The sequence below is a fragment of the Lycium barbarum genome, chromosome 9, assembly GCF_019175385.1.
Source record: "Lycium barbarum isolate Lr01 chromosome 9, ASM1917538v2, whole genome shotgun sequence".
NCBI classification, from domain to species: domain Eukaryota; kingdom Viridiplantae; phylum Streptophyta; class Magnoliopsida; order Solanales; family Solanaceae; genus Lycium; species Lycium barbarum.
In genome coordinates, this window is record NC_083345.1 from 123,563,383 (window position 1) to 123,588,786 (window position 25,404).

Genomic DNA, 25,404 nt, shown 5'->3' on the forward strand with positions numbered 1-25,404 from the left:
TTTATATCAGTGGTGTTCGAGCCAAGTTATGTGATTCGATTAACTCTATGTAATACTACTTGTTATCTCTCACTAACACAAGTCAGATAACACACAATTTATTAGAATCGGAATATGTTGCACTTGATCTCTTATCTTAGACAAAATTTGGTGTCATATAAAAACTCATGACAAATAAAAATATCAATAGAGAAGCGTCTCGAATAACTAAAAAGCTAAAATAACACCATATTCTCACATCAAATTTGAGAAATTCAGAGATTAGACATCTTTACATAAGTTAAAGTTTTCCATGAACTTCAAAGTCCATGTGTGCACCCTAAAACAGTTACTAGCTAGAGTCAGTTTATTTGAGTATGCCAATTATGGTTTTTCTTAAAAAAATTCACTTGGTGCTTATTATCCGTTTTGAGCCCTACTAATCCCACTTCCCATTGGAAGGTCCCACTTTGGAGAAAAAACGCTTTTTATTAAAGAAATCTCATCCAGTGCTCGAATTCAAAACCTTCAGTCAAGTATGTCAACTATAAGATAACATATAGTAAGTCTTCTACAACTACAAAATGAGGCCAGTGTCCAATTAAATTTCTTAAAGGAGGAGGAAACCTTCTTCGTCTCTTGACTTTCTTCACGTTTTACTGCAGAAGAACCCTTCCCAAGGCCCTCACTAACAATTTCACAGTTGAGAAATTTAACTCGATTCCCTTTTGGTCTACGTGTCGAACAATATAGACAAATAATCATTTGGTAAGTCCACACAATGCTACATTCTTTCTGTTTAATAAGAAGACATTTTGCAAAACAATAATTGATTCCCTCTCAAGTAATACCTAGAGCTGGAATGGAACTAAAGTTGTTGACTGTTGCAAATGGGCACAAAAACCAAAAAAAAAAAAAGCGCCCACCGTGGGGCTCACATATAGTAAGTCTTCTACAACTACAAAATGAGGCCAGTGTCCAATTAAATTTCTTAAAGGAGGAGGAAACCTTCTTCGTCTCTTGACTTTCTTCACGTTTTACTGCAGAAGAACCCTTCCCAAGGCCCTCACTAACAATTTCACAGTTGAGAAATTTAACTCGATTCCCTTTTGGTCTACGTGTCGAACAATATAGACAAATAATCATTTGGTAAGTCCACACAATGCTACATTCTTTCTGTTTAATAAGAAGACATTTTGCAAAACAATAATTGATTCCCTCTCAAGTAATACCTAGAGCTGGAATGGAACTAAAGTTGTTGACTGTTGCAAATGGGCACAAAAACCAAAAAAAAAAAAAGCGCCCACCGTGGGGCTCGAACCCACGACCACAAGGTTAAGAGCCTTGCGCTCTACCAACTGAGCTAGACGGGCTTTTGTTTCTGCGGTCTTGTGTTTTAGTACTATTGATTGGTTTTGGGCTAGTCGTTTTGCCAAGTGAGCTATTAGTCCCTCCTTAGCGGATGTCGACAATTGTCCTATTTTCTTAATCGACTAACACCCTTAGTGGAATCTAGGTTAGTATGCAGTTTGGCATCGTGACCTGACTTTGGTTCATCTCACATGGTCGGTTCATCTTACCAAAAATCGCCATTTGGATCTCTTGATTCTATAGTGCGGCTTAACAAATTAGCTATGCAGTCCAGCAGTTTAAATTTTGAGAATATGTCGTTGGTGTTGCATTCTGAATGCTTTTAAATTCTAATCATTGGCTTTATCCGGTAGAAGTGATAGAGATTTGAAGATTATCACTTGAGAGTTTGTGTTGGAGCTGAGGAAGAAAGTAGAGAGCGCAGGGGTTGATAGCTTTTTTCTTCTCAAGTTGAACTTCCTATTTTATTTATGAAATTGTTAGAAATCAGTTGGAGGAAATGGGAATATTGTAAGATTTCCTACAACAAAAAAAAAAAAAAAAAAAAAGAGTCACATAGGTGGAGCAAACCGGGAAAGTGCACAAATATCTGATTTTATGGCCGTTGTTTGAGCTGTAACCGAAGTTAATTTTTTTTAATGAGATCAAACAAATAAGTTTTAATCATCAGCATAAACCCTTCATCTAACCAACGTGATCACCTCAATATGTGATAAGTGTAAAGCAAATAAAACACAAATCAAAATTCTGAAAGGGAGAAGGAAATAAGACTCAATACAAATATGATTTTTCTAGAAAACTGTTGCAAAACTGTTGAGAATATGTCGTTGGTGTTGCATTTTGAATGCTTCTAATCATTGGCTTTATCCAGTAGAAGTGATAGAGATTTGAAGATTATCACTTGAGAGTTTGTGTTGGAGCTGAGGAAGAAAGTAGAGCACACTGGGGTTGATAGCCTTTTTCTTCTCAAGTTGAACTTCCTATTTTATTTATGAAATTGTTAGAAATCAGTTGGAGGAAATGGGAATATTGTAAGATTTCCTACAACAACCCAAAAAAAAAATAAAAAAAAATTCACATAGGTGGAGCAAACCGGGAAAGTGCACAAATATCTGATTTTATGGTCGTTGTTTGAGCTGTAACTGAAGTTAAATTTTTTTAATGAGATCAAACAAATAAGTTTTAATTATCAGCATAAACCCTTCATCTAACCAACGTGATCACCTCAATATGTGATGAGTGTAAAGCAAAAATAATAAAACACAAATCAAAATTCTGAAAGGGAGAAGGAAATAAGACCCAATACAGACATGAATTTTCTAGAAAACTGTTGCAAAATAGTTGCGCCCACCGTGGGGCTCGAACCCACGACCACAAGGTTAAGAGCCTTGCGCTCTACCAACTGAGCTAGACGGGCTTTTGTTACTAAAGCAGTGTTCTTTTGTATTGTTATCGAGACTAGTTGCTTCAGCAAATGACATTCATTACTGGATGTCGACTTCCATATAGTTGTCCCGTGATCTTAATTGAACATCTTTTGTGGAATCTAAGTTAGTGTCCAATTGACATCGTAACCCAACTTCTGATTCATGCTAGTTCTGTTTAGGCCATCTCCAACCTTGCACTATTTTTTACGCCAAATGTTATTTTGGTGTGAAAAATGGTGTTTTGGAGCTCCAACCTTGCATCATTTCTTATACCATTTTGGTGTGTGAATAGTGTTGCACCAAATTTGGTGCAACACTATTCATCCACACCATTACTATTCATCAATATTTTTTTATTTTATTTTATTATATAACACTTTTAATTTAACATATTATAAATTTTAATTTGTTCATTTAGGTCCCTAATATACCTGAATATTTTTTATGTAATATCTTTATAGTATTAATTTTATATCTTAATTTTGGAGTGTAATTTTTATAAATTAATTTTCGTATATATTATTTTTATATAAAATTGTAAGTTAATTTTATATAAGTTATAATTGTATAAAAAAAATATAACCATCACAAAAAATGAAAAGTGCAAATATAAAATATAATATGTTATTAATAAATAACACAATGTTCAATAACATAATAATTTAAAATTGAAAATACATTAAAATTAAAACACAATGTTCAATAAACATAATACATTAAAATTATTACACAATGTTCAATACATTAAAATTGAAAATACATTAAATAATATAATATAGAAGAGAGAGAAGAATATAAAAGGAATATTCTTTTTTAGTGTAAAAAATAGTGTAATGGGTTGGAGTTAATTTTCACCATTTTAGCGTAAAAAATAGTGCACAAGGTTGGAGATGCCCTTATGGTCCATTTGGAGCTCTTGATTTCGTGATGTTGCTCAACAAAGCAGTCACACCATCCTATGTATTTAATTTTAGGGAATATATCAAAGGCATTGATAAATATTTGAATATTATAGTGTTTGTTGATCCGCTGCTATCAGCCTAGACTAAGCTTTGCTTTTGTCTTGGTCTTTACCGTATCAAACTAAGGTAAATTTCTTATGATAACCCCGATATACTAGATTATTAAAAGTTCAAAGCAAAATGTCGTTTGTTAAATACTTAACGTGCTACTCATATGGTCGTGTCCAACACTAATATAAGTTTAGTCATAATTTATTTTGTTGGTGGGGATGATGCTTCATTAAATGGTTGACATGATTTCTTTTTAAATTTACCTATTAACTCACTCCATCTGTATTGTTTCGCTTGCTTTTCGGCTTAAAAATTAGATAGCCGAATTAGATTTTATGATAGATCTTTTACTTTTTATTAATTCAAACTACCATGTATTTTAAACTTGGTACTTATTTTCTTGCCTTTTTCAATCTTAATTTTTTCTTACTAAATTGAATACCATGTCTTATATGATCAAGGGGTGTGGTGGAATGTTTGGAATCTCTTTCATCATCGCTAACTAAATTAAGGTTTCGGGTTCTACCCGTGAATATAGAGAATTACAAAGTCTCATATAATCAGGGGGTCGGTGTAGTGAGACGTTTGGAATCTCTTCGTTGTCGTTAATCAAATTTAGGTTTCGAGTTTGAACCCTGAAGATGTAAAACCGCTCTTTGTACATTGTACTTAGGAAGCGCCTTGTCTAGATAAACATGTCTTGTCTAGATAAACATGTCTTATTCGACGGAAATTCAAATTAGTCGAATTAATCAAACTTGCAATAAAGTGGAGGGTGGGTATAGTCAAGGGTATTGTACTAGTACCATCATTTTCAAGTTTAGCGTGTCTTGCCCATTTCAAGCAATGGGAAAGGAACATGCATTGTGTTTCTTTATTAATTCATTTTCTTCCTCAATATTGTTCTTCCCCCTTGTAGAAATACATTTCAAAAAAAGGAACATTGAGGGAAGAAAAATAAACTACAACGGGGAAAAAACATAAATTAACAACTTTTCACGCAACCACGTTAAACATCCCCCATTAAACAACTGCCTCTACTATGAAGCAACCACTTTACATGTCCCAAAAGAACTTCCTTTAACACGAAGCAATTAACTATTCCATTCTTGACTTTCTTCAATATTCCTTTCTCGACTTTCTTCAATATTCCTTTCTCTTTGCATATGTTCACACGTTCATTGGCTCGCAGGTCTATTTTCACAAATCAATTCTCGATAGTAAATAACATTAAGAGTCTACGTACTCAAAGAGAAGTCACTTCGAAAGCAAGGGAATCCATTTTTCTCTGAGATGCCGATAATCTGGTTTTGGTTGGTGCTATAGTAAGAGCATTAGAAGAAAGATGCGGTCTTAATAAGATCCACTACTATTGAATCCGTTCAGCAAACTATCGCACGTTTTGCATTATATATCTATATGTGTGTGTAAAAAACACAATAATAGAGTTAGATATACATTTCAAAACTCACGACGTCTAAATTCTAAGTACAACTTTTTTTCTTTTTGATTTTCCACCTGGTGTCCTGTATCCGTATTGAGGCCCAACTAAATTCATATTCCAATGTCACTGACCCCGATGAGTCAACGGACAACTAGGACCGTGCCACGACGAACATTATTAAAGCAGCATAGGGCAAGAAAGAGTATAGAAAGATGTAAATCTGAGCCTTGTCTTTGGAGAAATAATGGAGTTGTTGGTGAAAATGAAAATGATGGTCGACGAGATGTGACAACGTCGTTGGAGGTCCTTTACCAGCCACAAACTTGTTCGGACATATTTTTTTTTCCGGATTATCTTAATGCTCCGTCTCCACAGAGTACTCAGGTATTATCAGTTTTTGTTCTTCATTTGCTAATTCGAAAAAATTCACTGAATTATCTTTGTTTAGCATCTCAAGGGCTTCTTTTGGTTGCTTGCTATTTGATTTATCATGTCATAAATTAAGATGGTCGAGAATGTGTATTAATTAACTATACTTTAGACCACACCAAGGGCTCATGATGGGATAGATAGGATCCTTGCACCCTTAACTAAAGGAGTCGTGTTCGAACAAAAAAATAATAATCTAGTAAACGCTTCTTCCTTTAATGCACCTTATTACACGGGCATGAATTGGGATTAGTTAGGCTAGTGAATTTTGAATACCGAATGGTTATACCAGAAAACAAAAGTTAGTTATAGTTTAGTGATAAGAGTGTGGTTGAAGACATGTATCATGTATTTGTTGAATTGGTATAAATACCAAGTGCAGATAAACAAGTAGCAAGATATAGTATTTGATCACCTAGCAGGGGTGGATGGGATGGTTGGAATCACTTGCTCTTAAGTAGATGTTCCGAGTTCAAGCTCAGTGAATGGAGAACTTCGTAGTAGGGAGCGTTTTATTCCCTTAGTGAGCCTATACTTAGAGAATTCATATTAATTTAACCAATGAACTTCTCAGCTCATGTTTTTAATCTTCGTACACTATATGATTTGTCATTTCTTGAGTCGAGAGTCTATCGGAAACAACCTCTCTACTTTTCAAGGTTGAGGTATGGTCTGCGTACACTCTATACCCTCTTCAAACCCCACTTGTCAGATTACACTGGGTATGTTTAAATTAGATGAAACTTGACTTGTTGGCAGGGGTACAATAAGGATGCAAAAGTTGTGGTTAATGTGACAGTTGAGGGCACTCCTGGACCAATTCGAACCATGGTCAAGTTGGGATCAAGTGTCGAAGAGACCATAAGACTTGTGATAAATAAATATAGAGAAGAAGGCCGCAGACCTCATCTTGATGAAACTGATTCTTCATCATTCAAGTTGTACACTTCTCACTTCAGTCTTGAGAGTAAGTCTTAAACAAAAAATTTAACTTTTTGTCCTCTTTATGTAAACGAAAACCATGGATTAGCATTCGCAGAGATCGGTTATTTTATATTTTATTTGGTTTAGTTATTGGGTATCCAAAGCCCACTAACGAACTAATTTCGATTTGCGCCGAATAGGCCATTCTGGGATAAAACAGTTCTTTCCAAAAAGTTCTCTATTGTCATAACTTGAACTCTAGAGTGTTTAAAGGTTATGAGATCCCAATCATTCACTACACACCTTGTTGGTCTAGAGATAGGTTATTACTACAACAAGGAAAAGGTTTTTTTGGTGATAATAAAAATGGCCACAATAACTTAAGACATTTCTGTTTTGAGAAATCACTTCATTAACCTTGTGAAAATGGATAGATGTTTGAGCAATAGAAAACTATTATGATGCTAAGAGGTTGCATTACTTTAAATTGGAATAGGATTTCACTTCTATGCGGTTATACTGACAGTCTAAATAACTTTTATACGTGTTTTTAATATGTTGTAACAAGTAACAAGTAACCTAACTTGTTTTCTAGGTCATTAATTCCCACTTATTTTGGACGATTACCCGTAATGTTAAAAAAAATAAAATTACATTGTACTTATAGAAGTTAAATTCATCGAAATATTGGCTATGTGCCTCGTATGATATCATCATGTTTTAAATTTCCACTTTCCATTGGTAATGTAATTTTATTTTGGGACAACTACTAGAAGTAGAGAATGTTAATTACTAAATTTTTGTTTTTCAGTAGTAATACTTTTTTATGTCTTGAAATAGGCTTGAGTAATTCAGATATGATTGGAGATGTGGGAAGTAGAAGCTTTCACCTTCGCAAGAGTAATAGTAATATTGGAAATAATTCAAGTCAGCGAGAAACAACAATGGAGACAACTTTAATGGAAGCAAGTTCCAATCCACTTATTGTTCTCTATGGATTTTTTGCTCTGAAGATCAATAAAATCATAAGAAGATCAAGCAAGCTTTGGAAATTCCTTGGTTGTATACAGTGTTTTGGATAGCTGGTTAAGTCAGAGGCGAATTTAAAATGAATTCAGCAAGTTCAATTGAACTCATTATGTACATTCAACTCTAAATCACTTTACATATGCAAAATTGTTAAAGAGTAACATGAGTATTAGATTTGTTACTCTACACATATTATTGCTTCATGTAAAGTGATTAATTAAGTTCACATACAATTTCACTTTATTGTGATATCCAAATTATTTAGAAACAATGCAAAGACTGCAAATTGAAAAACAAAAAGAAAGAAAGTGATGAATTTGACTTGCAGAGCTCAGGCCTTATTGTTGATATGTTGCTAAATAGATAGTTTTTCTTTCTTTGGTGTTATTACACATTCAAGTGGACAACTTCTTATAGCCAGTTTGGATTATCGTTTCTCATTATTTCATAATGTATTGTATTATTTTATTAATATATAGTATTTGGACATATCGGCATCAGATAAATGGGGATGCGTTTGAGGATATGTGATGTAGGGATGACAACAAGGCGGAGATTACAGGGTATGGCGGGGAGCATGATGCGTATTTATTTGAAAAAACAAATTGGGTTAGGTTGCGATTTCAACCTGTCCCGCCTAGTTTGATATCCCTAACTAGTGAACTTCACCGCGCTTCGCGCGGTAAAAAAATATCAACGAAATATTGCAACTAAACTAATTTTTATGCATCATAGTGGAATATATATATATATATATAATGATTTACTCGTGTTATTATACTTATTATAATAAATAAAAGAATAGTTCCACCAAATTTAACAAAAACTCTAGAAAAGATTTAAATATTATGTTGTAATACATGACCAACGGCATTATGGCCAATTACTTTATGTTATTAAATTTTCTTTTAAGAAAAAAGAAAAAGATTTCTTAAGAAATTTTTTCTTGTTTCTATACAACTTAAAAAGAAATTTAAGGATCTATTACTTGTATATGTGTCTGTGGCGCTTGTTACTTGTTCGTGCATGTTTTTTTTTAATTTTTTTTTTAACTCTATGACTAATACATATTAGAAAAAGACATGCACACACATTTTGATTTCTTACAATTCTTTCAATAGAAAATCAAATAACCTCATTGTTCTTTCTTGGATTCAACATCTGTAATTTCCTTCTCAATTGTCTACTCAATCTAGAAATTAAATTAAGTAGTTAATGAATTCAAAGTACCTTTTTACCAGATCTTCGATTCTCTCAGTTCTACCGAGTAGTCCAGCCGCAGGTTAAAGGGTTATCAATTCATGTTAATAACATATACATACAAATATACAAAAAAAGAAGGATGATTTAATTATAAAAAGAAGAAGACATATGGAAAAGAACGACATTAAGCATCGTAGGAATATTTCATTTCCTGTGAATCTGTACCAGGCATCAAGACAGTCGGATTTTTCTATTATCCACGGACTAAGATGAATCCATACTATGACTCTTCATTAACTTTATTTTTTTAACTGCATGGATATCCATGAAACATGAGACAGTGAATGCGGGTTGAACACACTTTCTCTCTATATATACATCTATAAAAAATGTAACCGGCCTCTTCTAATTTATTTTGAGAACCATCCACCTATGGGTTATTTAAGAGCTTTTAAATCTAGTTAATGGAAAGAAACTTTTCAAGATGAAAGGGTTAGTACTTTCTAATTAAAAATGAAAAGAAAATAGCAACACTACTACAGACGTTAATGATACGCCATTAGGTTGTTTGCAATTTCTTTCCTACTATTTTACTTCTCTCTCCTTGTGCTACTCTTATTTATCAAGGCAGAGAGATGCGTTTCCCCTTTTATTTTCAGTAAAGGAATATTAATTGTTCAATTTAATAGGAGATTAATTGGTTGTTAATACATAGACATTAAAAATGAGCAAAATCGCTATACAATAATATAGAAAAAGATGAAAAGCCTAGTGATTAAATACGTATTAATTGTTCTGCATAACAAAATTGATTATGGGGGGAGAGGCTTTTAGACTTTTTAATATTTAATATAAGCTAAACTAATAGGATGGAGGAGAAAAAAATGCAAAAAAATGAGAAAAAAGATAAATAGGATTCTTGGCCAAAGAGAGGTGCCACATCACTCTTCTTTTGCCTTGCTTTATATTATATATAGATTTGATGACACTAAGGTTATAAATTGTAGTTATTCTAATTTAAACATATAGTACCAAAACTAGAATTCTGAATCTTAAATGATGAAATCTAAACATTGTTACTTGAACCAGACCACATTTAGCGAGTTCACAAAAAAATTATTATACATTATCATAAAGTCAAATGAATATACGGCAAACATTTATAAGTACAAGGTGTTTATTACATCAAATCAATTCAATTTATCATAGTTAAGTAATTTAATGAAGTGAAAATATATACTATTAATTAACCATAGTTAAGTGAAAGTTGTATATGTTCAAACACAGTAAAACTTATCCACACTCGATCTATGTTTACACCAAGCAATAGATACATTACATGTGCTTGTACATAAACTTTTACCACTTAACCATGATTAATTAACATGCCTTTTTGCCTTAAAACATCATCTAACTAAAATACATTTACATGATTCGATGTAAATACCGATTTTCGTTAAATACATGTTATGTACCCATTAATTTGGGGTAAATACCCCCAATATTAAGTTTGTACCATGAATATTAAACCAAACACTAGTTTTGCAGATTTTGTAGTGATAATTTTACCATTAAACAAAAAATTAGTAATGACATACTAATTATTATTTTTTTAATTATTGAGAGTCCGACCAGATCAACAAAACTATCCTGACACCTTTCTTCACAGAACAACAAAAAAAGCGGCGCAATACGCACCCGGCGTTCCCATCACAATCTCCAGTTATCTCTACTCTTATCGTGCGCCTCCAATCTTATCGTGCACCAGTAGGCTAAAATGGGAGATATATTGATATGGCTACTATTCTTCTTTATAGTTATAGCTATACTTGTTATGCTTATTTTTCAGGTCAATTTCCTTAAACACCAAAATTCAACCTTTTATATATCTTTTTTCTTCATTATAATACTTTTTTGCTGTTTTAGAGCAATATTTTTTTTTTCCTTCTGACAATGATTAGTGGAGAATTATAATTAGCTTACTTCTGTGAGTTACTAGCATTGAGGATATTGAAGTGGAATGTTACGTAGATATTAGTAATACATGGATTAGTTATAAGGGAATTTATGTTATGCAGATATTAATAATACAGGCAAAGTTTAGTTATTCCATCATCGATCCTGCATTTAATAATACATTAATTTTCTCATAACTTATACATGTACTATTAGTTATACGGGTTTTTAAATTACAAACCAAGCACCATATTAATTTTACAGATGAATAACTTACCCCCTGACAAGCTACTAGTGTGGTATTAGTTAGGGAAGATTTAATACCTGCATAACTCACCTCCAAACTAGCTACCAAACACCATTGATTGGGCACGTAGTTTAAGAAACGAAAGAAGACTTTTGGAACTAGTCGTCTTAAACATATCATAACATTTTTGTGGCTATAATAAAATGGACAATTTAAATTAAGTTGTTTCGAAATTTAGAAAGGATCGTTCTTTTTTAAACGGGCTAAATAGGAAATAAGTTCACATCAATTGAACCAGAGAAAGTACTATGAAATTGAGACAGATAAAGGTGGTATCTCATTAGTTGGGACTTGGGAATAAGGCTTTGTTGTTATTCTTACACTTGATAACAAGTCTAGTGTCCCAGTTTTTTTTTATTTTTTTTCTCTAAATTTGGTTAGAGACTTATATGTCCTTTGCAGGGATAAAGCTGAGTTTTTTAGAGAACAATTAGTTTAAGGAATATATCATTTGCCTTAAGACAGAGATTATTTAGTACTAGAAGGTAATGTTTCTGATTTCTGAATAGAGCAGACTGACATAGTGGATCATGTAGCTGATCCCAACTAGCTTTGGATTGAGTTCCTGAGGAGGTGTCCTATGATTCAAGGGTTAAGAGTATCTTGTCGCTATGATCCATAGAACTTAGGGTGTGTCTGGTATGAAAGAAATCGTTTTCTTGAAAAACAAGTAGGTTTCTTACTTATTTTCTAGTGTTTGGTAAGTAAGAAAAAATTATTTTCCCAAGAGCATTCTAGCAAAACACTATGCGGGTGGATTGGGAAGGGAGTGGGGGTTTTGGGCATTGGGTAGGTTGGGAGGAAACAATAAACTTGGAATATTCACTTATGATACTTGTTTTCCCTACTTCCGTTAGAGAAGTTTATTTTTAAGGAACTTGTTTTCCTAGAAAATGTTTTCCAGAACATTTTAAACTACCAATCACGGAAAAATTGGTACCAAACACATCTTTAGTCATGGAATTACAGTTATTCTTGTGCTGGCTGCTATGGTTTGTAGAAGAGTCGGATCTTCTTCAACTATTTGTGCACAGTACCGTATGATTGAGCCTAAGTTTTTGTAGGGGCTGATATGCAGAAATTTCTGTCACCTATTTGAGAGCTTCATCAATAGCATTCTGGTGTCTAGTTTTAAGGAAAAGAGCTGTATTTGACTATTTTCGCATTCCAGTCTAAACTCTTAGGGATCGTTTGGTTGCTGGTTAGAGTCATGCAAATATAAATGACGTAGGGATTAGTTATGCATGTATTGACTATTCCATCTTCTACTCTGCGTAAGATAATACATAGATTCCCTAATAACTTATATATGTATTAGTTATGCCGGACTGTAAACTTGTAACCAAACACCGTGCGAGATGTGCTGTACATAACAACTAAAATGCTACCAAACATGGTACTAGTTTAATACATGAATAATTCACTTCCTAAGCAGCAATCAAACGACCCCTTAATCATCAGATGCTCTGAATCATGTTATTGTTTGGAAATCTGTTCGACTATAACTTAACCAAAACTACTGTGAAGTCGCAGTTTTTCTGTTTATTTTTCTTTATTGATGATTTTTTTTCTTTTTTGAAGTCTGACAATTTGAAATTCATTACAGCTCATCTGCTTAACTGACCTAGAGTTTGACTATATCAACCCATACGATACTGCATCTCAAATAAACAGAGTTGTTTTGCCTGAGTTCATCACGCAAGGAGTTCTGTGCTTCCTCTACCTGATTAGAGGGCATTGGGCTATGTTGCTTTACTGCGTTCCATATCTATACTACAATGTCAGATTGTAAGTTCTCTTTTCCTTTACTGCAATACTGAAGTTAAGTTTTGGTCAATTTTAGGTCTGCCTGTTTTTGAAAAGAAAATATGAGTAAAAAGATGCTGAGACGGCATGGTAATTATATGCGGACTACCATGCTTATTGTTTTTCTTTGATAAGTAAATTACCATGTTGATATCAACATTTCTTTTAGGCTTCATATATGTTAGAGATGGATTAGGTCATGATCCTCCATTGATGCACATTTTTTGCTACTGTATGCAGTATTACTCTCTCCGTTTCATTTTATGTGGCACTATTTCCTTGTTAGTCTGCTCCAGAAAGAATGAAACCTTTATATGTTTGGAAATACTTTAACTCTGAACTTCTCATTTTACCCTTAGTGACATCTATAGACACCGAGATTTCATGGCATGTTCCAATAGTTTTTCCTTCTCTCAACTCCGTGCTAGTTAAACTACGCCTCATAAGTTAAGATGGAGGGATTACTTTTTATCATTATTTTGTATAGAATGCTATCTGTAAACTAAACACTCTATCTTTCCTTTCCTTATCGTTGATGGTTTTCACGTATCTTCATTTGTCAATTATTCCTTGGAACGGAGGTCGATCAAGATGTTTCTTTGCCAGTTTTGCTAACACAAAAAGTTTTTTTAGTCTTTGTTAGGACTCAGTATTAAATTTTGCGTCCAACGGACTCTTCTGGTTAATTTTCCATTTGCAGTCTACTTGTCTTGTGGTCTCTCTAGATCGGTATGTTACTGTAGTTCTTTGAGATAAAGTTGTTTAGTCTGTGCCTGGATTTTAGCAAATCTGGGTCATAATGCAGTGAGCTTGTGCCATCTCAAGTGCAATCAGGAATGTGTGCACTTGGGCAGGCTCAAATGTAGCATATCTGAATAAGTAAAGAAAAAGAAAGGTGAACAGGAACGGAATAAGCTTTCAAGCATCAGAGGAGAGCAATACGATCCAAGATGAGTAACCGAGTTCTTCTTCCTATGGTTGGCACGAGAATCCCTCTCAAAGGGGAGGAATCAGGTTTGATTTCCGGGCTTATTACCAACCTATGAACAATGGTTTGCCCTTCCGTTCTGTTACGGTAATCTTTGCAGTCCAGGTTTCAATTAGTCAACCTACCTATTGCATTAAATCTTTGACTAATGCAAGGAGACTCTTGAACTCCGATAGTCTAAGTTCTCTTGATATACTACTTCCTCCGTTTCAATTTGTTTGTCTTACATCCCTTTTTAGATTGTTTCAAAAAGAATGTCACTTTCTATATTTGGTAATTCTTTACACCCAACATCTTACATGACATATTTAAGACCACAAGATCCAAAGGGCATTTTGGTATATTACACACATCTTTATTTTAAGACCGCAAGATACGAAAGTCTTTTTTTTTTTTCCTTAACTAAGACATACAAATTGAAACAAATGGAGTATTAAAATCCAAATCTCAACTCCTTGCTCTTTGGTTAACATGTTGGAGCCTTGTGTCCACTAATGATGCTGAGAGCACCGAGTTGAGAAAACCTCGGCTCTAGAGAGATATATTAAGGTTACATTGGATTTTATTACCTTGACAAAGTTTATACGGGGAATGGCGTCTGGAGTGGTATTGAGATGAATATATGCTTACAGTTTTCTTGCTGATAGCTGCTTGAGCTAGGCTGGTTGAATTCTGTAATGAGCGAAAGGGATATACAAGTGTTGGAGATTGTTTAACTTGCAATCAATTCATATATTAGCCATGGAGACTGCAATCAATTCATATATCCAATTTCCTTCCATTTTACATAAGAGTTATAGTGAGGTTCCACTTAATTGCCGTAGAGATAATTGATGCTCTAGCCATCTTGTTTTATGTATGCTTTGACAACACTTTATACGTTTATTCTTAGAGAGGCATTTTTCATGTCTAAATTTTCAAATATGATCATGATGTGCCCATTCGCTAGGGTGAAAGTGAGAGAACATATGACAAAAAAACAGAAAATGTGATAAAAGTCTGTTCCTATAATCTCTTTCTCCCCTCCTGCTTTCCTGTTATTCTATTTCTACCTTTTCACTTCTTTTTCCGGGCCTCAAATCAGCTTTTAGTTATTGATCTAGTTATTATCTTAGCCAATTAGTTGTTGGGTTTGCAAGTGTACTGACACTACTAATTGGATGAGAAAATATGTCCATTTGTCTCTATCTACATTAATTATATTGCTTTTCCTTTTCTGTTTGCTAATTAGTTCAAGTTTGCTCAATTTGTTGATGGTTTACGGAGAATGGAATTTTTTTGTTACAGAGTGGTAGATTATCCCACAAGTGACTATTAAACATATTATGGCTCACCACCAAAGTGTATAGTCTAATGGTACTTGTGTTTGCCGCAAATCGTTACTACTTGTGCTTTATCGGATACATATGATCATTATGCAAATGTCATCTGAACTCTTCTTGCGTTTTTAGGTACATGCAAAGACGGCACCTTATAGATGTTACCGAGATTTTTAATATGCTTTATTGGGAAAAGAAACAACGGATTTTCAAACTCGGCCACATCGTAATTCTGCTTCTCATTTCATTATTTTGGTAAGTTACTGTGTGTAAGCTCTTTGATTGTTAAAACCACCTCAAGCAAAAGCACTACTGACAAACTCAATATTTTCTTTCTGTAGGGTGATTTATTCTGCCTTGGAGGATGATGAGTTAGATTTATAGCTATATCCCCTCTTGGTCTGTCCTCCTAGTTCATTTTTCTGGCAAGTTTTAGTGGTAACTAATGATAGATTAGGCAGCAGATTCCTCATCTTCTTATTTCATTTGAAGCTTACCTTAACCCCGTCGTGTATACAGCTTTTGAGTGACTATAGTTTTTTAGGATCCATATATGTTGTGGAGTGCGAGTTTGCCTCAGAAAATGACATGGCGGTGCACGCAAATAATCTGTAATTTTCAGCCTTTTGTATCTTTTTGTGTTTGATCTCCCGTCTCTGGTTATATGAGATTGGTGAGATTGAGAATGCAATTTGTAGGATGATAGATCTTAGATTCTTGAGTTCTTATTTCCTGTTCTTTGGATATTGAATATGAACAAGAATACTGGTTGCTTTTGTTGATAACCTTTTCGTTTTTTCATCTTTTTTTACCAACTCTTGTCTATTAGTTAAAAAATGATCTTTGAATGTTCTAATGAATTTAGGCTTAGTTGGTTGCTTGGCTTTATGTCCTTTATGCGATAGCTTTTTTTTTTTCCCCTAACTTATTTGAGATTGAAACTTAGTAGTAGCAGTTGTTGTTATTGTTATTGTATACAATAACTTGGTTTTTTAAAAACTACAATGAAGAGGCGAATGCTGAGCAGATTTATACCTCTAAGCAGGGGTGGCTCAAGAACGAGGCTAGTAAAGCCGTTGCTTTTGGCACTGGCTCAAAGGCGAGGCTAGTAAAGCCATTGTTCTAGGCCCCAAAGATTTTTAAAGATGAATTTTAAGATTTTATTCTCTTAGACAATCGGGCAATTTGCATGATTGTCCTTATTCGGGGGTGGTCTTTAATTTTTTTCATTCTCCAAAAATATCCTGAGGTTTTGGGTTCGAATCCCGACTTAGTCAAAAAAATACGCAAGACAGAGTTTGGTCACATAATTAGGCCTATTCGGGCAAAAATTAGGTGTAAGGCCTAAACTTTTGTAGATTTCCAGCAGAGTAAAGAGAAAAAGTAAATTTTTGCCTTAAAGCACAGGCAAACCTCTGCCTTAAGGCAAAAGAAAAACAAAAAATTTTGTTTTGCCTTAAGGCAGACCTTTCTCTAAGCCTTGCCTTGCAAACTTTCATTTTTTGATTGAGCGGGATTGAACCCAGAACCTCGGGGTAGTTTCAGACTTTTTTAAGTGAAAGGCAAAAATTAAAGACCAGCACCTTTGAATGGTAATCCGTGCAAAAAAAAAAAAGAATGTAGACAATATACACTACTAGGACAACAGGCCTCTATCCAACCGTTGCAATAGAGTATATGTTGCAACAGTTAGAGCCGTTGTGATGGACCCTTTTTCCTAACATCACACTTCTAAAATTAAATCATTACAGTAGTCCCAAAACTGTTGCGATAGATGTACATTTGGCAACGGTTACTAGAATCGTTACAGTAGATGGCTCTATGGTAACGGTTATATGAAAAAGAATAGTTATTGCGACAGTTCAATTTCCCACAATATTTTCCCTCCACTAATTTTTACTAGATCCGCCAAACTCTCCTTTCTTTAACAAAAAATAATCCCTAAATAATAAAACTAAAAGGTTTTTCTTCACTCTTCCGCATTCCGTAGAAGAGTGAAATGTTGATGAATGCTGAATAGAGCCATCTCTTAACTCTTCACTCTTCACTCTGTCGCAAAAACTATTTTTTCTTCATATAACCGTTACCATAGAGCCATCTACTGCAACGACTATTCGTATTTGAATGTAATGGATATAAGCTAGATTTATATAATGAATTACAGTTACTTTGGGATGGAAATGTAATGGTAATGGTTGTTAGTTTGTCTTTTTAAATGCGTACATAACATAATGTATCCGACTATTCGTATTTGAATTGTTTGATTTTTGCTCTGAATTTGCTTTTCTTCTGTTGCATTATATTTGGTTTGTCAAAACTTGTAATGTTTTTTTGTTATGTCTAGGGGAGTCTGATAGAGTGCAATGGTTAGAAAATAAATCTATATAACGAATTACAATTTACAACTAGTTTGGCCTGGAAATGTAATAGTATTAGTTGTTAGTTCGTATTTTTAAATGCGTGAATAACAGAATGTATCAGATTATCTGTATTTGAATGGCTTGTTTTTTGCTCTGAATTTGTTTGTTATTTTTTTCTGTAGCATTACATTTGTTTTGTGAAGAGTTGTAACTTTATTTTTGTTGTATCTAGTGAAGCTGGATAGAGTGTAATGGATATAAATTAGATTTACCGAAAAGGCTCAACTATATCATCGAACTATCAAAAGAGGCTCATTCATGCCACTCGTTAATAGTTGGGCTCAAAAATGGCCACCGCTGTTACCATTTTGGGTCATATATGTCATTACTCACTAATAAAACTCTTCTACTATCAGATTTTGCCATGTGATGTTATCTGAACCTTTCATTTTATGAGTGACATATATGAGTCATTTCGTAGTTCAGTGACATATTTGAGCTTTTTCCTAATTCCTATATAAATCTCAATCTTTTCTAATTTTATGTAACAAGCTTATTAGGACAAGTTTGTCCCTTATATTAATAGGATTATTATTTTACATAAAAAAATTATGCTCTTTTATTTAAATTAGATTATGAATCTAATCTTATTGTACATCTTTCACAATTTTTACGTATTTTATGGCTCTATAAAAAAATTAAAGAACACATAAAAATTTATTTAAGAAAAAAAAGTACACTCATGAGGTGTAGATGGATAAGGTAAGTTTATAATGTAAAATTTGGGGTGTTAATAGGGGTCGGGAGAAGGCTCAAATATGTCACACTCACATGTACTTACTCATCTACACCTCATTAGTATACTCTCTTTTATACCCGACTCAAACTGGTCATCCTATACACTTCTGCTTCAGGACTCTTTCCTTTGTAATGAGAACTAGCCCGTTCCACTTCTTCCAATCAAATATCTGAAACTGTAGCATGACAGAACGAGCATTTAGCATCCTCCAGTATACCCCCCATTTCTTTTGTGCCAAGAGGATAGTTGGAAACAATTGCCAATTTCGTCTTGAATTCTTATGGCGACACTTATACACTTGTGGAGGGAGTGTACTCCACAGCATATGTGAACCACTTATGTCGTTCCCACTTGTACCTGCTATATTATCCAAGACCTAAAGGCTGAGGAATCGATCCTCACAGATAGAGGAAATACTATATTCCTTCAAAATGCACAAGAGTCGAAGAGAAACATCTGTAAATTAAAAGAGAAAAAAAAAATCTTGAAGATCATTTTTAAACAATAGTAATAAAGACAAGATCATTTTTAAACAATACAGTATATAAGCATCCACCCCTGATCAACAAAACAATAGACTCCAAAGTGCTCACACAACTAAATTGCAGACTTCATGTACTCTCTGAAGGTCCTAAAAATCTAACTCTTACAAATGATCACATGAACACCACTACAAAATCAATATAACAGAAGTTTGACTTCACCCCTACAAAGCATTCAAGAAGTCTATTTGCAGTTAGCAGAAAAATATTAGTGAGGTTGAACTACTATATATAGGTAATCCTTCATGCTTCCTCTTCATTTGCTTTTTCAGCAGCTTCGATCTCCGAATCAAGTTTGTTTATTAGCTGGTCGCTTACATGTTTTGCAACGGATATCATGTCAAGTATGACGCTAGGGTCTAACCCTGCACCTCCTCGTTTGGTCAACCCACATATTATTCCTTGTCTATTAACAGAAATAGAAACAGCTGAGCTCATTAGGGATTCCTCTTCTGAATTTGCATCGACAATGTAGTGCCTCCCAACCTACAAATCAAAGGGAAAACATCCACGTTGCGTGTAAGTAACCGCCGGATAAAATGGATTCAGATTAAACGGATCGAGTTACCTTTGTCAAAGTAACTATGACAGGTACTCCACTGGTGTCAAATTGCAGAAACTCTTCATCACTAACATCCACATCTGCCTGCTCATCGGATGAAGCAGCTTCACGAACCTGAACTCTTGGAATACCTGTATTGCTCAGTGCTGCCTGGAAGAACATCAAGTCATAGCGATAATAAGACACTAATAAGAGATGCACCCACTGCGAAACTGCATCGCTGCTTAAAATGTCTTATTTAATATATTCTCTTTCAACTGTCCCATTTTTCCTTGCAAAAGCTTCTTGATTAGTCAGAATATAGGAAATAATGCTCTTTCATGTTGCGTTCTATGTATCACAGCATCTCTAAAACAGTCAAACCAAGTAATATTCACCCTCTTTTTTCTTGCTGGGTACATGCTGAGGAAGCGTTGTTAGAATATACCTTGATGGCAGCACCTAGCGCGTCCAGTAGATTTCCGTCAGAGCTAATGACAAGGCAATCGACATACAGATCCCAGCATACTTTTCCTTCTTTGATCGAGAGAGATGCTGGATCGATTCCAGCCCCTGTAAAATGAAATACACCATAAGATTATCAACTCGAGAGATGCATAAGTGCAACATTTACACCAATAGCTGGAAAAATCCCCAGTAGCAGAAACGTTAATTTGGTAGACAAAATACCTGCTCCACTTTTACCGCCCAAAAGACACCGCTCAAGTGCTGTCGAGAGATCTGCAGACAATTCCTCACCTCCTCTGCCCTGCATGAATCAACACAATCGGAACTGATAACTGATAAAGTACTAGCAAAGGTATGTCATAAGAAGAGATTTACAGTACGATATTATGTTTAGAAATAAGAATGGTTATTTCCATATATAGAAAATGAAGAGGGAACTTAGGTTGGTGCTTGGATTAAATTATTTAACAAAATTATGAAACAGATAAAATACTTGGAAGTAAACTGAATCCATGTAGACAACCTCAAATGATGGCTCTGCAGTGGGACTGCACTCTACGAAAATCGAAACCTTTCCTTGGTCCGGATGAGATGCACTTGGTCTTCCAAGTTCTGCCTGCAATAAAGTTCAAAGGTCAAATGAAACAACTTCCATGACAAAATTGCTAACGATTATTAAGGAAAAAATCAAGATAGCATCATCAAATCTAAAATTAGAAATACAACACGTGTTTCAATGTCCAGACTGTAATAGTACCTTGACACTGGCAATAACATCAGTTGCACCCAACTTGACTCTTGCAGATCCATTTGCCTTGTAAGAAGCAATAAATTCAATATTGAGCTTGAGTTGTAGCAACAAAAACACTTAACGACAAACGTTTTATCTATATAAAAGAACATGACACTACCTGAGGAATAACACCTGTTTCAACATATATAGGTCGATGAGTTAGCCGTTTTCTACCATCATTGCGCAGATCCTGAGCAATACCACCCTTAATAAAGTTCTTTTCTCCAACAGATAGCCCTACCATCTCTGTAAGTGAATGAAATTATACAAAATCACTCCTTATAACAGTTCATACTATTGGTAGAAGGATTAGAATAAATCATATGATGTTTATGACTTTCATCCCAAGTGCTGAAAACTCAAATATAATGGTAAAATTTTCTATTTTACGTTCATACTATCCTTTTTCCTATTCATATAATATAATGAAGTTTCAAAAAACAAATTACTTCCTCCATTTCAAACAGAGTGGTGGAGGTTAGAGTCCTATGACAAGCTACCTAAATGTTTTTTTATGTGACCTCAAACATTGATTTATTTAAAGTTCTTCCTCTCTCCCAATTTGGTTGACGATACTTGAAGTAACACCAACTTAAGAAAGAAAGGAAGACTTTTGACATATAAGCTACACAAGCACGAAGTACAACAAACACCGTCGATACCAACAAATCTTGCCAATTCCTGTACATGTTTACATCAATTCGTAGAAGACACATTTACATCAATACATTAACTAATCCTCATTTTTACATGACGAGAAGGAAACAGAAAATTTGCAAGGAACAACATATATTATCCTTTCAATCATTCTTTAAAACTTCTACTTTCCATTTTCTTTTCCAACTCTAGAAAACACCTTTCATAGGTTGTTTTTTTTTCTTTGACAGATTTTGAACTATGGTGCAGATGAGCTTTCGCTCAATCATCTCAACCTTCAAGGTATTTCAATCAATGAAGACAGATATAGTTATCTATTTCCTGAATTCTCGTATCATATGATGAATTTCTGTTTAATTTTTTTTTTTTCAGAAACTTCTATCTACAACAACACAACATACCCAGTTGAATCCCACACAATGTGGGGTCTGGGGAGGGTAAAGTGTACGCAGACCTTACCCCCACCTTGGAAGGTAGGGAGGCTGTTTCCGAAAGCCCCTCGGCAAATATCAGCATCCATAGAGATGAATAAATAGAACAACAAACGTACAGAACGATAAATTAATCTGCCAAGGAACTTCATCATTCCCTTAAGTCATTTATCAGTGCATATATAAGATCCCAAACTGCATACTCTAGACAAGATTGCTTAGCTTCAAAAAGTAGACCATATTTTTAACAGAATGAATAGCGGACATGATTCTTGTTCCTTCCTCCGTTCCAATTTAGGTGACTCTTTCTTTTTTAGTCAGTCAGAAAAGAATGACACCTTTATATATTTAGTAACAAATTGACTTTCAATTTCCTATTCTATCCTTAATGAGATGATTTACAGCCACACATTCACATAAACATAAATTGGAATATACAATGCAATTTTTTTTCCAATTGGATTGTTGCACTCCATGACCATCTAAATGCATAAATTAGGCATCAAGCTGTTAGAGTCATTCAGCGCTTAAGCAAGACATCCAGACACATACTCGTAATTCAGCTCACTTTTAACCGAAAGAGAACAGCACAAATATATGCAACAACTATAAATAACCTTTTCTTTTACAATCTACTCCGACTAAAGAAATGAGGGTCCTTGTTATACAGCTTAAAACATACAAAAACCATTCAATCAATGCCAAATTATTTGGAATCTGATATATGAACTATCCATTTCCGTTCCGCTCTATTTCACCTCATTTCATTCCGATCCCCCAAAAAAGTAATATTCATCACTCAAGCTCACTTTTGAAAAAAAAAAGATAACAGCGCAAATATAGGCAACAACTATCAAATAAGCAAAATTCTTTTACAATCATCTACGACTAAAGAAATCAGTGTCAGTGTTAAAAACATTCAATCTATGCCAAACAGTTTCAGCTCTATTTCTCTTCATCTCACGCCGATTCCTAAATAAATTGTCTTTTAAGCCAAATTAGACGACCACTAAAGCAAGAGATTCTCCAAATACAGAAACCTAATCAGTAAATAACTAAATATATTATCAAATCACTAAAACAAAATAGATCGAAAAAATAGGTGGACAGAAAACTGAAACAAAATAGATCAGGATCGAAGATGAACTTATATATAACATAAATAAATACGCAATGGCCATTCATTCATTAAACAGCTTCAAAATTACGTTACTCAATCGATAAAGCTGAAAATAAGAAGAAAAAGTAATCAAATACCTTAATAGATAACGAAGCGGAACAATGAGAGAGCAATTGATAAAAATTGTAAATTTGGGTTTAATCAAGGATAAGGAAGGCGGCCTGGAAGTTTCCTTTATATATATATAGGGTTTCAAAGTGTATTATTACTAAGATAGAACCTTTCAGAAACTTCTATCTCTGTTTGTTAAATGAGCTCTAAGTATATTAATTTTTGTATTCTTATATCTAAGGAGAAACTATTACATTCTTTACACGATTTTCCTTAATGCCAAATTTTGAATTTCATCAACAACTTAATTTTGCATTTGGAAGTCTTCATGTGCATATCTGTTTTTGATGATCCCTTGGACAGATTAGATTATTAAATAAAATAACTGGACAGCAAAAAATCAGAACAGTCCCTTAAGTATGGGTATAGGAATATTTTGATCCCTTATATATACTGCTGAATATAAAACGTCCCTTAAGCTTACAAAAGTGGATAGCTTTGGTCCAACCTATAACAATGTTACTAAAACTAACAACAAAGACACGAACTAACAGCACCACCTGTTAAGCTAAGGGTAGCATTGTTAGTAAATCACTTTAAGAATACGTTACTCATCTCCAAAAATCCCTAGAAAACTAAAGAACCTGTTGATACTTGATCCCCAAAACCATTTTACCCAAAAACCCCAGAAGCTGCACATGTTGCACATATTCACTTATAAAACTTTCACTTTTAGGGGTCGTTTGGTTGGAAACAAGTTATCCCAGGGTAACTTATCATGGGATTAGTTATTCCACCCTCCCACAGAGATAAAATAACACTACAATGCCGGGATAACTAATACCGTGATTTTATCTCAACCAAACGTGGGATAAACTCATCTCATATGTAATCCCGGGATTATTTATCCATATCCCTCGTACCAAACGAGCTCTGAAGTATATTTATGGAGAAGCTACAGGAATAGCTAAAGTCTCACTTCTAAAAGGATGTTTAAAATTGAGACTTATAGCTAAAGTTTCATTACACCAAATTTTGAATACACATGTTCTTTCAATAACAATAAACCCAGTGTAATCCCACAAGTGAGGTCTGGGGTGAGTAGGGTGTACACAGACCTTACCCCTATGTAGAGAGGTTGTTTCCGATTGACCCCCGTCTCAAAGAAAGATAAAAAAGAATGCAGTAGCAACAATCATAAACAAAAGCAAGATAATACAATAACCGAGGCTAAAGAAACAACAAGCAGTAATAGAAATTTAAGAATACGAAAGTACAAGTATAATACTAATACTCCGGGAATGGAAAAGAAAAACGCCCAACTACCTACTAACCGTCTACCCTAATTCTCGACCTCCACACCCTCCTATCAAGTGTCATGTCCGTCCTCGCTGAGCTAAAATTGTGTCATATTTTGTCTAATCATCTCACGATATCTACCCCTCCTCAATGCCACTATGGCCAACCTCTCACACCTCTTTATCGGGACATCTCCTTTTACACATGTTCCTTTAACAACAAATTACAATTTACAAGTTATATTCAGCTTTCGGAAGAATGACAATAGCTTTAAAAAAAAAAAAGTTAAAACTGAGCATTCCCTTAAATCAAACAACATAAAAAAGGGATTTTTTTTACAAAAATATACAACCCAACATAATATATTACAACTATTTTCAGTTTACATTCACATAACCAACTTTTTTTTTTAACAAAGTATACTTACTATCTGTCAAAAAAAAATATCTACAGGGGGACTGGTTTGGTTCGTGTGTGGCGCTGTGGTGGTGGTGTGGTTGTGGTGGTTGCTCTGGGCAGTGGGCGTAGTGGGCTGGTGGAGTTCACCGGCGGCGGCAAGGAGGGTGGTGGTCGGCGGCTATAGGTGAAGAGGAGGAAGGGAAGAGAACAATGTTTAGAGAGAGTGTTGTGTGGAATAAAATGCCCCTCCCTTTTCTTTATAGTATAAAATAGCCCTTACTATTGTCCAAAATAAAAGAATGCACCCCCTTGTCCCCTTTAAAATGTATTAACCAATGGATCAAGAACTCAACCCATCATCTCAAATGTCAACTTTTAAAAAGGTGATGAGACCTTGATCGAATTTTTACTTTGTGTTTAAAAATTAATTACTCCGATTTTCTCTGTACTGACGGACTGTACTAGAATATAGTTAACTAATACATGTATAAATAATAATGTTAGTATAAAATATAAATATTAATGTATAAGATATAAGATATAAAAAATGTATTGCTATAAAATTAAGAAACAATTATTAATTGCACAAAAATGGTAGTATTACGCTGTACATGTGCAAAAATAATGATTCTTGGAAAATGACAATAAATTGATAAAATTCCTAGAATGAGGATAATCATCAATAAATT

The 25,404-nt window shown here is 34.2% G+C and overlaps 3 protein-coding genes and 2 non-coding genes across 6 annotated transcripts; 2 read left to right on the forward strand and 3 right to left on the reverse strand.

Annotated features, from left to right (window-relative positions):
* Positions 1 to 1,279: 1,279 nt before the first annotated feature.
* On the reverse strand, positions 1,280 to 1,352 carry TRNAK-CUU (transfer RNA lysine (anticodon CUU)). Its single transcript has one exon. It is a non-coding gene; the product is annotated as a tRNA-Lys (tRNA).
* A 1,342-nt stretch (positions 1,353 to 2,694) lies between these two features.
* Positions 2,695 to 2,767, reverse strand: TRNAK-CUU (transfer RNA lysine (anticodon CUU)). Its single transcript has one exon. It is a non-coding gene; the product is annotated as a tRNA-Lys (tRNA).
* Positions 2,768 to 4,848: 2,081 nt separating this feature from the next.
* Positions 4,849 to 8,059, forward strand: LOC132609843 (uncharacterized protein At4g22758-like). Its single transcript, XM_060324009.1, has 3 exons — positions 4,849 to 5,618; positions 6,423 to 6,630; positions 7,428 to 8,059. Exons 1-3 carry the CDS (start codon positions 5,355 to 5,357, stop codon positions 7,667 to 7,669), a joined length of 714 nt encoding a protein of 237 aa, XP_060179992.1. The 5' UTR covers positions 4,849 to 5,354; the 3' UTR covers positions 7,670 to 8,059.
* A 2,352-nt stretch (positions 8,060 to 10,411) lies between these two features.
* On the forward strand, positions 10,412 to 15,996 carry LOC132609844 (protein cornichon homolog 4-like). Its single transcript, XM_060324010.1, has 4 exons — positions 10,412 to 10,668; positions 12,689 to 12,870; positions 15,328 to 15,450; positions 15,537 to 15,996. The coding sequence occupies exons 1-4, from the start codon at positions 10,597 to 10,599 to the stop codon at positions 15,577 to 15,579; spliced, it is 420 nt and encodes a 139-aa protein (XP_060179993.1). The 5' UTR covers positions 10,412 to 10,596; the 3' UTR covers positions 15,580 to 15,996.
* Positions 15,997 to 18,824: 2,828 nt separating this feature from the next.
* On the reverse strand, positions 18,825 to 24,963 carry LOC132609846 (uncharacterized). Of its 2 annotated transcripts, none has more exons than XM_060324011.1 (8): positions 24,744 to 24,963; positions 20,817 to 20,944; positions 20,663 to 20,719; positions 20,429 to 20,521; positions 20,128 to 20,206; positions 19,886 to 20,010; positions 19,465 to 19,608; positions 18,825 to 19,382 (listed from the first exon to the last, which is right to left on the reverse strand). In XM_060324011.1, exons 2-8 carry the CDS (start codon positions 20,940 to 20,942, stop codon positions 19,140 to 19,142), a joined length of 867 nt encoding a protein of 288 aa, XP_060179994.1. In that variant the 5' UTR covers positions 20,943 to 20,944; positions 24,744 to 24,963; the 3' UTR covers positions 18,825 to 19,139. The 2 variants fall into 2 exon arrangements, with proteins under 2 accessions (XP_060179994.1, XP_060179995.1); XM_060324012.1 differs by lacking the exon at positions 24,744 to 24,963 and adding an exon at positions 23,044 to 23,062.
* Between the last annotated feature and the right edge of the window lie 441 nt (positions 24,964 to 25,404).